At 49.9% G+C, this 13,777-nt stretch overlaps 3 protein-coding genes across 3 annotated transcripts; 1 reads left to right on the top strand and 2 right to left on the bottom strand.

Annotated features, from left to right (window-relative positions):
* The first annotated feature begins 93 nt into the window (after positions 1 to 93).
* Positions 94 to 3,372, top strand: DIS3 (exosome catalytic subunit dis3). Its single transcript, XM_058498284.1, has 2 exons — positions 94 to 401; positions 460 to 3,372. Exons 1-2 carry the CDS (start codon positions 206 to 208, stop codon positions 3,246 to 3,248), a joined length of 2,985 nt encoding a protein of 994 aa, XP_058351795.1. The 5' UTR covers positions 94 to 205; the 3' UTR covers positions 3,249 to 3,372.
* A 6-nt stretch (positions 3,373 to 3,378) lies between these two features.
* Positions 3,379 to 5,224, bottom strand: ONS95_004905 (uncharacterized protein). The gene is made up of 2 exons (XM_058498283.1): positions 5,158 to 5,224; positions 3,379 to 5,107 (listed from the first exon to the last, which is right to left on the bottom strand). Exons 1-2 carry the CDS (start codon positions 5,180 to 5,182, stop codon positions 3,531 to 3,533), a joined length of 1,602 nt encoding a protein of 533 aa, XP_058351794.1. The 5' UTR covers positions 5,183 to 5,224; the 3' UTR covers positions 3,379 to 3,530.
* Positions 5,225 to 6,635: 1,411 nt separating this feature from the next.
* On the bottom strand, positions 6,636 to 11,385 carry ONS95_004904 (uncharacterized protein). Its single transcript, XM_058498282.1, has 4 exons — positions 10,598 to 11,385; positions 9,708 to 10,457; positions 7,101 to 9,658; positions 6,636 to 7,049 (listed from the first exon to the last, which is right to left on the bottom strand). Exons 2-3 carry the CDS (start codon positions 9,993 to 9,995, stop codon positions 7,931 to 7,933), a joined length of 2,016 nt encoding a protein of 671 aa, XP_058351793.1. The 5' UTR covers positions 9,996 to 10,457; positions 10,598 to 11,385; the 3' UTR covers positions 6,636 to 7,049; positions 7,101 to 7,930.
* Between the last annotated feature and the right edge of the window lie 2,392 nt (positions 11,386 to 13,777).

Raw genomic sequence — 13,777 nt, 5'->3', positions numbered from 1 at the left:
GCCAATAATCAGATCTGACATGTTCCTTCAATCTATCATGGTCCTTAACAAGGATAGTAATGCCCACTTATTGGAGTAAACACTTTCCAGTGCCGCGGCTGTTTCGCCTCCCCAACAACCGCGTCTAAATTTCAGATCTCCATCTGCAAGCATCTTTTTGCCCCACCATAAAATGCTCACCCAAACAACATAAACACACAACACAATGACGAGTCTCAAAAGATCACTTGCAGCAGATCCTTACGCCTCAAATATATCCAGTAAAGTCTACGTGCGATCTACAAAGAGTGGCAAGGTCCAGAAAATAGTCCGCGAGTTATACCTACGGCAAGATATTCCCTGCTCATCGAAGCTATGTACGAGCTGTCTGGCTACGGCGCCGAGGGATGCTGGTGGTAATTGTAGGTTGGATATCTTTCTCTGTAGCTTCAAGATCTATATACTAACATAACAATCCAGTAACGCCTTTCGTACTCTCTGAAAAGCCTGACGGGACAAAAGTCTACAAACAAGGGCACTACCTCGTCCCTGATACCAATGCACTCCTCAACGCACTCGACCTCTTCGAACAGAACTCCGCCTTTTACGACGTTATAATCCTGCAAACCGTCCTCGAAGAGCTGCGAAATCGCTCCCTACCCCTCTACAACCGGCTCATCGGTCTCACGAAGAGCGAAGAAAAGCGCTTCTATGTCTTCTTCAACGATTTCCGGCTCGAAACATACGTGGTGCGCGAGGTGGGCGAGTCGATCAATGATAGGAATGATCGGGCGGTTAGGAGAGCGGTCAAGTGGTATGGAGAGCACTTGAGGCAAGCTGTTAAGGATGCTGGAGGCAGCGAGAAGAAAGTCCCCGCGGTGGTTATACTAAGTGACGACAAGGAGAATTTGAAGAAGGCGAAGAGGGATGGTATTGATGCCTGCTCGTTAAGCACTTATGTTGAGGGTTTGGAGAATGCAGATCAGTTGCTGGATATGATCAGTGTGGTGAAGGAAGGCCGAGAATTGAGGGATGCGAAGGCGACGGAGAACATCTATGCAGAATACTTCTCGGTCTCAAAGATGCTGACTGGTGTCAAAAATGGAACTCTACATCAGGGTATATTTAATGTCTCGCCGTACAATTACTTGGAAGGATCGATAAATGTTCCGGCTTTCGATAAATCGCTGTTGGTTTTGGGGAGGGAGAATATCAATCGCGCCGTGCAGGGAGATGTTGTGGTTGTGGAGGTACTTCCTAAGGATCAGTGGAAGGAGCCTTCGACAAAGATTATTGAGGAGGACACTGTCAACAAGAATGAAAATGCTGATGCGGAAGATGGAGAGGCTGTGATTACAGAAAAGGAACGGAGAGCGCTGCAGGAAGAGGTTAAGAAGGTTCACAGCAAAACGTCGGAGGGGAAGCCACAGCCTACTGCAAGAGTTGTGGGCGTTGTGAAGAGGAATTGGAGACAGTATGTTGGACATGTCGATGAGTCTTCGGTCAGTCAATCAATCAAACAGAGTCGGAAACAGCAGACTGTGTTCTTGATTCCTATGGATAAGAGGATACCTAAGATCAGAGTCAGAACGAGACAGGCTGGGGAGATTCTTGGCAAGCGGGTTCTGGTCACTATTGATTCCTGGGACAGAGATTCAAGGTATCCAGTCGGCCATTTTGTCCGCTCGTTGGGTGAGCTAGAGACGAAGGGTGCTGAAACAGAGGCTCTCTTACTGGAATATGATGTGCAGTACCGACCATTCCCAAAGACAGTCTTAGACTGTCTACCAAAGGAAGGTCACGATTGGATTGTACCACCTAGTACAGATGATCCTGGATGGAGGGACCGTCGAGATCTTCGTGGCCTACAGATTTGCAGTATCGATCCTATCGGATGCCAGGATATCGACGATGCTCTCCATGCTCGACCACTGCCCAATGGCAATTTCGAAGTTGGAGTACATATCGCAGATGTGTCCCATTTCGTCAAGCCAAACAATGCAATGGATGCCGAAGCAAGTATTCGTGGAACAACCGTCTACTTGGTTGACAAACGTATTGATATGTTGCCAATGCTTCTTGGTACAGATCTTTGCTCTTTGAAGCCTTATGTCGAGAGATATGCCTTTTCAGCCATTTGGGAAATCACCCCCGACGCGGAGATTGTCAAGTCAGACTTCACGAAATCGGTTATCAAATCTCGAGAAGCTTTCAGTTATGAGGCAGCTCAAATCCGGATCGATGATGCTTCAAACAAGGATGAGTTGACGAATGCTATGCGGACTCTCCTGATGCTTTCCAAGAAATTCAAGCAAAAGCGAATGGACGCTGGAGCTCTCAGTCTCTCTTCTCCAGAAGTGAGAGTTGAGACCGAATCTGAGACCTCGGATCCTATCGACATCAAGACCAAGAAGCACCTCGACACGATGTCTCTCGTCGAGGAGTTCATGTTGCTAGCCAACACCAGCGTAGCCGCCAAAATCTACGAGGCCTTCCCACAAACCGCCATGCTCCGCAGTCATGGCGCTCCTCCAAAAACAAATTTCGAAGAGCTCGCCAACCAACTAAAGGTCAAGCGCGGTCTCGAACTACGCACTTCTTCCTCTAAGGAACTAGCAGACTCCCTAGATGCTTGTGTTGATCCCAAGGAGCCCTTCTTCAACACTCTCGTGCGCATCATGGCAACCCGCTGTATGATGTCCGCGGAGTACTTCTGCTCTGGCACACAGGCCTACCCCGAATTCACGCATTACGGTCTTGCGTCTGAGATTTATACGCATTTCACCTCGCCTATCCGCCGCTATGCCGATCTTGTAGCTCACAGACAGCTCGCTGCTGCCATTGAGTACGAACCTCTGGATGCTAGCGTCCGCAGTAAAGGCAAGCTCGAAGCCGTGTGCAAGAATATCAATGTTCGTCATCGCAACGCGCAACAAGCGGGCCGTGCCTCCATCGAGTATTATGTTGGTCAAGCTCTCAAAGGGCGTATCGTTGAAGAGGAGGGCTTCGTCATGAAAGTCTTCTCGAATGGCTTCGTGGTGTTCGTCCCAAGATTCGGTATTGAGAGTTTGATTCGCTTGAGAGATTTGGCGGAGACGGAGCCTGAAAGCACTTTTGATGCTGAAGACTATGTGCTGAGGACTAGTGGGAGTAGAGAGGTTGAGGTGGAGCTTTTTGAGAAGGTTGTTGTTAGGATTAGTGACGTCAAGGAGGAGAGTACAGGGAAGAGAAAAGTCAAGCTTGAGCTTGTCAAGGTCGGTGGAAAATAGGAGGTTGTGCAGCATATAGAGATATCTACCATGAGTACTGTGAAGTAGACTATGATCTGACGCAGGTCTCTTAGATCACTGCTCCTGAAGCCTTGCAATACAATTCACGACGACTATTACGAACAGCTACGTTTTGAAGTGACTGAAAATTGTGCAATTACAGGCAGTACGGACTTCTTACAAGCCAAACTTTTGCCTCCTATCTAACCAGCCCAAGACGCCATAACTCCATCTATGTATCTACGAAATATGGCGAATGCAAGCTACCATCTAACAACGCATTCACTCCTGCATAGCATCATCCACAACCTCTGCTTTGCCATCTCCCCATAACCCTTCAAGTTTGAATTCCGCAGCCCACTCAGTAACAATCTCTTTCTGGTCACCGATCACAGCAGTACCATCGGTAGCATCAGTCACAGCAGGCGCGACAGCTAGGACAGGCGCGTCCATCCAGCCCTGAATACGTCCATCTCTCCAATCAGTAATGACGGTCGTAGCAGCACTGTTCACATTCGGAACTCCACCTTTACCTAGACGTCCTCGCTTGCGGGCAACCTGGATCAAGAAATCGGTTGTGGGATCACCGTTCGTGCGGATCAAAGGTGGGAGACCATAGACATCCATGAGCTTGGTCAACATACCCTGAGAGGCTGAGAGACGCTTTAGTAGTAAAGTGACTGCCGGAACGGGGTCTTCAATTTGCTTGGGTGGAACAGCGTTCAGGAGGACAAGTCTTGCTTGTTCCTCTTTCTTCGAAGATTTAGTTCCATCGCCAGCGCTGGGGAACACGATACCAGGGGAATCAAGCAGCTTCAATTTGCTGTCGATTTTAACTTCGCGGAGAGAAGTGGTAACACCTGCTTCTGCTCCAACTGGACATGCTGCGTTGCCACCTCCCAGGCGGGAAGTTAGGGCATTGATCACGGATGATTTTCCGACGTTGGGGTAGCCGATGACGCCTACTGAGATGGCGCGCTTGAGCTGTTTGGCTGCGGCGAAAGATTTCAGGGCTTTGAAGAGAGTTGCGGATGTGCTTTGCACTGTCAATTGCTTGTGGTTGAAGGTATGTGCGTTTGGGGCTGGGCCAGAGGCGCGAAGAGGAATCGTGGGGAAGTATCGGCGAAGGTGGAGGAGCCAGGATTTGAGGACTGGCGCGGGGATGAGATCGATCTTGTTGAGAATAAGGATGAGTCGTTTCCCACCACTTGCAGCGGCCATGACCATACGTTCGACCTCCTTGGAACGAGTCCCTTCTGGATCGCGGGCATCCAGGACGTAGAGAATGACATCGGCTTGCTCGACGACCTGCTTGAATACCTTGTCGAATGCTTTTCTCGATCCATCTTTTCTTGTAGGCAGGCCTGACAGCTCGACACCTGGCTCGTCATCTTCGGATTCTGATGCGTCGTCCTCGTCCATCTCATCACCGCTCTCGAGATCCTCTTCGTATTCTTGCGCAGCAGCTCGTGCACTAGCAAGTAAAGCGGCCATTGGATTGGCATCCTCGTCGAAATCCTCATCCATATCCTCATCCATGATATCCTCCTCATCTACACCTTCCATCCTGGCCTCGACCTCCCTCTCGACCTGCTCGCCAGTTTTCTCTCCCGTCTTCGTTGCCTTCGCATCTGCTCTGCGCTTCTCTGCATCCTCTGCCTTCCTTCGTCTCCCCTCCTCAATCTCGGCGAGTATCTTATCTTTGTACGGGAATAGATTCGGTATTCCAGGATCTTTCTTCAATTTCGATCGCCATTCTGGGTTCTTCTTTCCAGCTTTGCGGTCTTTCTTTTGCTTCGCAGCTGACGCCTTCTTGATGCTCTCGCGCAGACGAACGGGACGTCTTTTCGACTTTGGCTCTGTAGAATCAATTAGTTTTGTATTTGCGCAGCTTGGGCGGGTAGCATACTGCCTGGTTTGTTAATTCCCGCCATTGTGTTGTGGTGGGATGTATGCTTGTGAGGACGGGAGTTTCCTTATCGATGATAAAATTTATATTTTTTGCCTATCAATCATCTTAGCGTGGGCCAGATCTTGGATTGCCAAGATTTCCTCACGTGTTCTGGGGAAAGTGGGTCTTTGCCGAACTTTAGCCAATCGATGTGCCCAAACATAGAAGTAACAAGAAACGGCTGAAGCTGTGAGAGTTGATAGCTGTCGATGGCCCCAGCTAGTGTATGTTATAAAATTTCTAACTGTTTTTGGAAACTGTGGCAACTTGAAGAACTGGGCATCTGCAGGCTTGGACAGATCACTCTGGAGCCCAGGCCTAAGAACGTGAACTAGCTACTGTACGTTGAGCCAGGAAGGCAGGCACCCCCCGACTCCTGCAAATATTTTGGATGCAGCAGAGAATTTGTGAAATACAAGAAGATGCAAGAAGTTGTAACGATCGACTCATTTGGCGATTATCCATCTCATTATCAATAAGCAGGAAACTAACCCATGTCCCATCCTTCTGCCACCGAGAATCCAGCCTGGAGCCTTTGGTAGCTATTATTTCGCTTTTCGTTTTCTTCTTTAATCTTGAGGTGATACGACAGCTTGAGGGAACTGGAAGTTTCTTTGTGACCTTCTCAGTAATATTGTGGAAGCATTTTTACGTCATCCAATTTTCAATCATCCTGCACCTGTATCGTACGAATGAGGGGGAAATACAGAAAGGTCATCTTTCACACTCGGAGATGATGCGAGTACTGTGATTTCCTGAAGACATGCAGATGCCGAACTCCGCTGTGTTTGTTGCTGCTTCGACGCTGACCGAATAAGCGAAGTGAAAAGAGAAATAAACAGTGTGGGTATATAACCAAATCCGCTCGGTTCGCTAAGATGTGATAAAGAAAACAGAAGTAGGGAGCACATGATTCTTTCAGTCTTGATGTATTAGAGAGTTCGGGAAGACTGATTCTTCATACCTCTCTGACACAAGTGTGAACGCAAGATGGCGTACAGCGAGTTCATTTCACTATTAAATGCGAAGATTCTCTTTATTCAATTTGCCCCAGTTGAACGGTAGTATGGACTTCTTGATTACATCTCAAGTAATCTTAATCATCCTCAGCGTAAGTTGAAAAGAACTCTTCAACTCCTCAACACGGCCAACGAGCAAACAAATCGTTCTCGAATCTCGTGCCGCTAATATAAATCTTCATCGATAGTCTATTCTCTCGATCCATTACTGTAGCTAAGACAGGAGATTGTTGAGCTTTGGAAGATTCAGAGGCGCCGGGAACAAATCTGACATGGCCCGTAAACGGTCTCTTTCATGAAGTAATGATCAGCAGAATGTTCTCACAACACGAAAAGGGTTCCCAAGATTGCTACTATGAGGATCGCTATGCAATCATTATTGTGATTATGAGATAGCAGCAGGCCAAAACCTAGAGATGGAGATTAAAATGAACTTTGAAGGGCAAAAGCAAGCAAATGATCATCCTGCGGGGATCTCGCCTAATTGTTTACGTCCAAATCTCGGATCTTCAGCCCTGGCCAAAATACAAGCCACCAGCCCAACATTCTCGCCGTATCTAGCTCAAAAATTTTCATGCACTGACTAAAACTTCGAAATCATTACATAAAATTGCAAAGCCACAGCAGATATATAATCAATCATACTCTCCCAAGTCGCACCACGCGTATGGAGCACAGCGCAATATGGGGAACGCGGAAAGATGGCTCATTTAATTTAGCGAGGCGTGGATCTCCCGATCTCCCAGCACGCACCGCCGGTACTGGCGCTGGAGCTTCCTTCGCCTTAAGGGAAAGGGGCACGTTCCAATAGTGTCGCCATCGGGTCGTATTCTGTTCCACCTGCATTAGCAGCAACCCTAAATAAGATTATGTGCTTGTCACCTTTTCAGGCAATGTACTTCTGATCTTAAGTGATCTGAGGTATTCTCCATCCTTAGAACTGTAGGAGATTTAATTTAATGTGCCGTGGCTCCGAAATTCTAACCAGGAAGAAGATGAAAGAAGAGAGGAACGGCTCGTGGAACTATTGTCTTGCCTTGCGTGTTTATCTTGTAATAGTGAGAGATAATCTCCGACTGTGTGGAAGTAGAGCGTGTCAGAGCAACTTGAAGCGAGATTCCTAAGGGGATATGTTTTGTCAAGTGATACCTCTGTCAAATGCCTTCGAGGAACTCGATTAAGGACAGAAATACACTATTGACTCAGTAACTTAGCAGAGGGATGATGAGTATTTTAGGACCTTCTATTGTTGAGGCTATACAGACACCCAATGTTCCTTCCCCCAGCATTGAAATGTGAAAGTTACCCAAAACCCATCAACGCGTATTCATTGATCGACACATCCGGTTGCTGCCATTACGCCTGTCTCGAGAAAGTATCAAGACCCCCACAAGCCATCCACCAGCCCGTTCTTTATTGCTTTTGGGTATATATCTCCTTGCTTCTTCTTCCTATTCTCCCCCCCCCCCCCCCCCCCCCCCCCCCCCCCCCCCCCCCCCACCCCACCCCACATAGTTCGTGAACATTGACAGTTGAGACTGCGTCACCATGATTACATTATTTGAGAGACGCCCATATCACAAAGAAAATAAAGCCAAACGCTTGACATGCTACACAAGGTATTGTTGTACAAACAGCAGTAAAGAACCTGCTGAAACTATAGCTCTACAAGAGCAAAAATAAATGAAAACGCCGAATGGCAAGAGCACGCCTCACTTCTCAGAGAAGTCTGCGGCTGTGGTGTGCGAAAATTGAAACGTTTTCTGCTTAGTTGTCGTTGGTGATACACCCAGATAGTGCTGGTTGGACTCTGGGAAGGAGTATTCTGACCCCGACTGGGTGGATAGAGTATACTGAGCTGGCTCGTTTTTGTACCGAGGCGACTCGTGCCCAAACATGAAATTGGGGTTGAATTGCCCGAAGGCAGGAGTAACTGGCTGGCTCATGGAACCGAGATACGATGGCTGTGGCATGTGTATCTCCATTGGAAATGAGTCTTGAGCAGGGGTGTAAAGGGGTTCATCTGGAACATCATATTGCCATGTCTTGTCGGATAAGTCAAGACCATTAGCCCAGTTGTTCGAAGCAGCAGCCAGATGTGCCTGTGGTGTCTCAGGGGGTGATGCCAGGTTTTGGTCTCCGTCCATTGTGGTGAAACATCCAGGGACACCAGCATTAAAGACAAAATTAACACCCCCTTCAATTGGGGATGCAGTTGATCGAGAACTGTCGAATTTGGGGAAAGTCATCTCCCGTTCTCGAGGGGACATGGGAGTTGGAGGAGCCAGGCTCGAGTTCAACGAAGATCCAGCTGTTAGCGACGGGTTGCGAATGTTCTGTTGATTGTACTCGAGGAAGGACCCTGCATCAGCAAAGCCGCCAAGGTTGATAGGAGAACGCTGAGAGGATTCGATGCCAGATTTATAGATGCGGCCACTCAGAACATTTCTGTTGCCGCCGGCAGAAACAATGCGACGCATGGGCGACGAAGCAGGACTTTCATTTCCTCGGCGGAATCCCTCCGCATGAGAAACTGTTCTAGGGCCCATGGAAGGACGTCCTCTCAAGGTGTCGGCAACCAATGCTGCAGGCTTAACTTGGACCTTCTTTCGGCGAGAAGCAATGTCCATTGGAGGGGGCGGAGACTTGAACGCAATTGAAGGTCCTGGTGGTGAAACTGATGACATATCGGACTCTGCAATTTCGTACTTGAAGCCGATTGGAAGGGTTGACTCATGGATGGATTCTGGACTCTGGGTAAAATGCTCGTCGTTTTGCTGGGATGCACCGTCATTTGACTGGGAGGGAAGTAACTGCGAAGGAAAGGTCGTCATCAATTGAGGAATGGAAGCTTCGTGCCTGGAGTTTTGGAAATTGTTGAAAGGCGTTGGAGTGTGATTTGATGGGTCTTCTGGTGATTGAACCTCAACAATTGATTGTGACCGAGATGGATTAATATACAGACTGCTTGAGAAACTCGAAGGGTACGAGTAAGCTTGAGTGTTATTGAAGTGGTCCAGTGAATCGTCCGGAGATGGGAATTGAGCACGGTCAGTGCTCGAGAAGTCATGAATGGACCCGCCGAAAGAAGCCACAGTATCATGCTGATCAACCAAACTATGAAAGTCGTGGTGTCCCTGAGCAGCCTGAGCAGCAGCCATTGTTCGGTGAAGCGATTCCATGCTGGCTATCGACGGGTCAGAGTATTGAGGGTTGCATGGGGCAACAGGAGGTGGAGGCCCATGGACCAAAGAGAACTGTGCTGATGGTTGCTGAATGGGAATGATTTGGCTGTTGTCGCTGTAATATCCACTGCCGTTGTTGAAGAAATCTGGCGATGAGGGTTCCGAGTAGCCCAATGCTTCCTGAGCTTGTCCAGCCTCATAAGCCTCCTGCTTCTTCTCCTGCTTCCTCTTCGCACGTCGATTTTGGAACCAGTTCTACCATTGTTAGTGATGATCCCCTTCAAACCCCTTCGCTAGAACTTACATTTATTCGTGCCAAATCAACACCCATCTCTTCGGCAAATTGACGCTTCGTTTGGGTTGTTGGCTTGGGGTTTTTCTTGAACTCCCGCTCCAAGATGTCCACTTCATCCTTTCCGAGGCGTGGTTTGGTCTCGTTTGCCTTTGCAACGTTTGGCATTGCAATCATCGGTGCAGATTGTGCCATGGCGTACGTCTGATGGGGATCACTGTAATGAGGCATCTGCTCGTGATGGTAGTGAGGGTGCTGGTGGTGGTAGGGCGTCGGCTCGAAGAACTCCATATTTGGCATCGTTCGGAACCAGAGTTGAAGAGTTACGGTCGAATCCACCAGCCAAGAATGCGATCGAGACTCCGCTGTCTGTGAGTGGCCTACTGACCTCAATTGGTCTCCGACGAGGTTGTCCAGAACAAAGACGACTCAACTTATTAATTGAAATCGGGTTAAGGAATATGGCAGATCGGCCGAGACGAGCGAGTGTGAGGGGTCCAAGAATCGAGAGAACAGTCGGGTACGCGGCTCGAGAAGTACGTTCGTATAGCAGACAAAAGATTGAAGTTTATGCGTGGCGTGGCCGTTTTTTGTTGATTCCCTGCAGGTTGGTCGTGTATTATTATATGGTATGGTGGTTGTGGTTTGCTGAACGAGTGATGGTGGTAGGCGTGATTATGATGATGGACAGCCCAGCGATAATTAGTGCAATGCCTCGTCGGAAAGCAGGGCAGGATAGGATGTAAAGAATGAAGGGAGAGACTGTTTGGCAAGAAGAGTTAGAACAGGGCAAGGGCAGAAGACACAAAGAGGGAGGAGAGGAGAGCGCGGAGTTTTGTTGAAGGAACGAGCGAGCGAGCGAGGGAAGGAGGGAAGGAAGGAAGGAAGGGACGAGCACTGACGGTACGGCGGCGGGAAAGCTCGTTGGGTTTGGCGGGCGGCTGACTGACTAGATCTCCTCCTGCGCTGCTCTGCTGTGCTGTGCTGTGCGGTGCGGTGCTGTTGTGCGGTGCTGCGTTGTGTGTGGCTGCTTGTGCGGGAGCCAGGGCGATGAGCAGGGTCGACGCTCTTATCCTGCCGGGAAGAGGTCCCCGTATTTCAGGTGCAGGCAGTGGGGGTTTTATATGACTGCTCCACGAGGAGGTCTGTTCGGGGCGGAGCTCGACCAGAAACGCAGCAAGAGTTGAAGATGTCGAGAGCAGAAGCAGAAGTGCGTAGTGCAGACAAGTGAGGGACGAGTAGAAATGCAAGTAGGAAAAGCAGTAATGTAAGTAAGAAAGAAGCAGCTGCGTCGATTGGGGGTGCTGCGTGAGTGTTTGTATTTCTGTTGCCGACCAGGGGCCTGGAGAGATCTCGACGCTGGCTTCTCGCTTTGCAATGCAGACCGCTGGCGTGGCTTGGCTTGGCCAGCATTGCACACACTGCTGGACTGCTACTCAACTTCTCCTGCTGGTGGTGCTCGGGATTTTGGGATGAGGGGGCCTGGGGCCTGTACTCGTAAGGTGAGGAGGAGTGAGGAGTGAGGAGAGAGGAGAGGAGAGGGGAGAGAGGAGTGTGAACACCGGAGAGCGCGTGGTAACCTTGCAGTCGGTCGCCCCTTCCCTTGACCCTGGCCCTGGCCCTGGCCCTGGCCTTTTGTCGCTGTCTTCCCAGGTTGTTTCTGTTCTGTTCTGTTCTCTGCTGTGTCTCCTTTCTGCCCCTGTAAATACTGGAAGTGGTTGTGAACGGACCTACATCAATTGCCCTTCTCGTCCGCTGTGGTTGGTCAAGACGCTATTACCGCTGTGGGACCCGACGGGGGGGATGTGGAAGTGAGACATCTGAGCATCTCCCAGGCCCTTTGCTCAGCGCTGCAGACCGTGGGCTAAGGGCCTGCTGTTCGCCTCTCCTGCCCCTGCGATGCCCGGCCCTGCCCTGCCCTGGCTTGCTCGCTGGCTGGACAGGGACAAGGACATGGACCTGGACTGCAACACCGCGAACGCCCCTCGACCCCTCTGCCCTCTGCCCTCTGCCCTCTTCTCTCTTGTTTCTCCTCTCCTCCCTCTCCTCTTCCCACTACAGTACTATAGTACTACAGTACGAAAGGGACACTACTTACAGTACAGTACTACTTCGCCTCTGATCGCGCCATGTTAAAGCTTCGAGCTAATTCAACTAGGCTAAGCCCGCACAAGCCAAGCTGCCCAACCCGCACTTGAGGCTTGAGGCTTGAGAGCTCTGAGCAGGCACGCAGGCACGCAGGCACACTACTCACTCTGTTCCTGGCAAGGTTTTGGCCCGTCACGCTCTTCCACCCGCGCTAGCTTGTCATTTCAGCAGCCTTCACTCGCTCCAGCTCCCACTACGGGTTGCAGCAGATGTTCTTAAAATCGTCCCCGACGAATAATAATAATAATAATAATAATAATGGGAGCTGCCAGCAAGACATGCTGTCCTAACTCGGACCTTTGGACAGGCTGGACGCCAGACCAGATCAAATCAAAAACCTCTGCCGTTCAGTAAGAACCTACTGTACTCTCCTCAAGCAGCCGGATCGCCCATCAGCGTTCAACGTTTGTTGGCAGACAGCGGGCGAGCAAGCGCATAGATTGTCATCGTCACTGGCTATCCCAAAGCGAATCGACATCGCTATCGATTCGCGCATCATGATATGATCAGGGCCTATCTTCGCTTCTTCATCCTTAATTTAGGACCCGTGAAACCAATTGCGCATGCACTGCCATTATCAACATGACCAGAACGAGAAGAAGAGAAAGTACTTTGGAGAATGACGGGAAGGTACAAATCATCTTTGTGTGACAATAATGAAGAAGGGAGGTCCTCATCTCAACTCTATTTTTACCATCATTGCCCCTGAAGATGCATATGCGGGTGTGCTGTACCGCCGCACTCGCGGGAACCAATGGGTGATCAGCGCAAAGACTGGAAGTATTTCCATCGCAAAGAATGTCAACTACTAACAATCGACAGGACTGGAGAATACTCGATCGTATCGCCTGGTTTTGCGCAGCACCGTCAGCCATATTGCTCGGGAAAATAATCTGTAAACTGTGATCGCCGAAGGCAGAGCCACAAAGTCCAGCGTCAAAATGTCAAGAATCAAGCAGGCGTCCATCCCTGCCAAAAAGTGGGAAACGCCGTGGTGCTCCCATCATAAGATGTGCAGTTAAGAAAATCCCGTGCCTGTCACTGGGCCGCCAGCGACGGCGCACTGATCAAGTCATGATGACCCCCAAGGCTGGCTCCAAGGAAGCAAGAGTTGTTCCCATCTTATGAGGGGTTTTCCCACGTTTCCATGGAGTCGGTGACAGCCTGGTCCCCGCACTCCACTACCATCACTACAGTACAACCCACTGTTGCTGCCAGCCAGTTCTCTACTCCGTGGGCAACTCAACTTAACTAGCCCTGTCATAGACTGCTCTAGATATTCAGCTGGACGCATGATCGCGAGAAAGACCACATTCGGAAGCGAGAGCCAGAGGGCTGGACCAACCCGACCGAATCTGGCGGAATATGGGGATATGCGCTGACATGTACGCCTATCAGAGGCTTCAGAGTCAGCGGGACACATGCAGAGACTTTTGACATCCAGAAGAGGATCAGTGGGGTTCCAAAAGTGCGTTTTGTTTTGTACTGTATGCTTCAAGTGCGTCAAAACGTTTGACTGCCGATCTAGCCCCGGGCATTTTGATAAGCTCAACGGGAAACGTCCTATATTCCGAGTTGTGACAGCACCGTCTTTGCGACTACGATTACACATGGTGGCTCTTGCCTGCGTGCGTCGAAAATGATGGCGGGAAAGCACTCCGCGAGGCCCTTGAGAGGTGGTTATCGTTTGTCATGAAGTGCTCTACCTTCTCGGGTCGGCTTCACATTGTAATCTCCTCATCTGCGCCGGCGTGCGATTAACTAAGAGTGCAAGCGTGAAAACGAGTCTCATGGTTGAATCATCGCTGGGCCTCTCGCGCGCGCGACTAAGGCCGATCTGACGTGTGCTGTGAATCTGGATTGGGGGCGCGCAACAATTGACGCGGGATAGCGTACCGAGAGACGCCCGGAGCAGATCTCCCAGCACAGTGAAC

The sequence above is a fragment of the Cadophora gregata genome, assembly GCF_030347475.1.
Source record: "Cadophora gregata isolate MNR1 chromosome Unknown scaffold_15, whole genome shotgun sequence".
NCBI classification, from domain to species: Eukaryota; Fungi; Ascomycota; class Leotiomycetes; order Helotiales; family Ploettnerulaceae; genus Cadophora; species Cadophora gregata.
The sequence above is the reverse complement of the archived record's forward strand: the minus strand, read 5'-3'. Positions and strand labels throughout refer to the sequence as shown.

Coding starts and splice junctions, on each gene's coding strand:
- DIS3 (XM_058498284.1), top strand. CDS start 206: ATGACGAGTCTCAAAAGATCACTTGCAGCAGATCCTTACGCCTCAAAT. Junction 402..459: donor GAGGGATGCTGGTGGTAATT/GTAGGTTGGATA, acceptor ATAACAATCCAG/TAACGCCTTTCGTACTCTCT.
- ONS95_004905 (XM_058498283.1), bottom strand. CDS start 5,182: ATGGCGGGAATTAACAAACCAGGCA. Junction 5,108..5,157: donor GGGAATTAACAAACCAGGCA/GTATGCTACCCG, acceptor TTGATTCTACAG/AGCCAAAGTCGAAAAGACGT.
- ONS95_004904 (XM_058498282.1), bottom strand. CDS start 9,995: ATGCCAAATATGGAGTTCTTCGAGCCGACGCCCTACCACCACCAGCAC. Junction 9,659..9,707: donor TTGATTTGGCACGAATAAAT/GTAAGTTCTAGC, acceptor TAACAATGGTAG/AACTGGTTCCAAAATCGACG.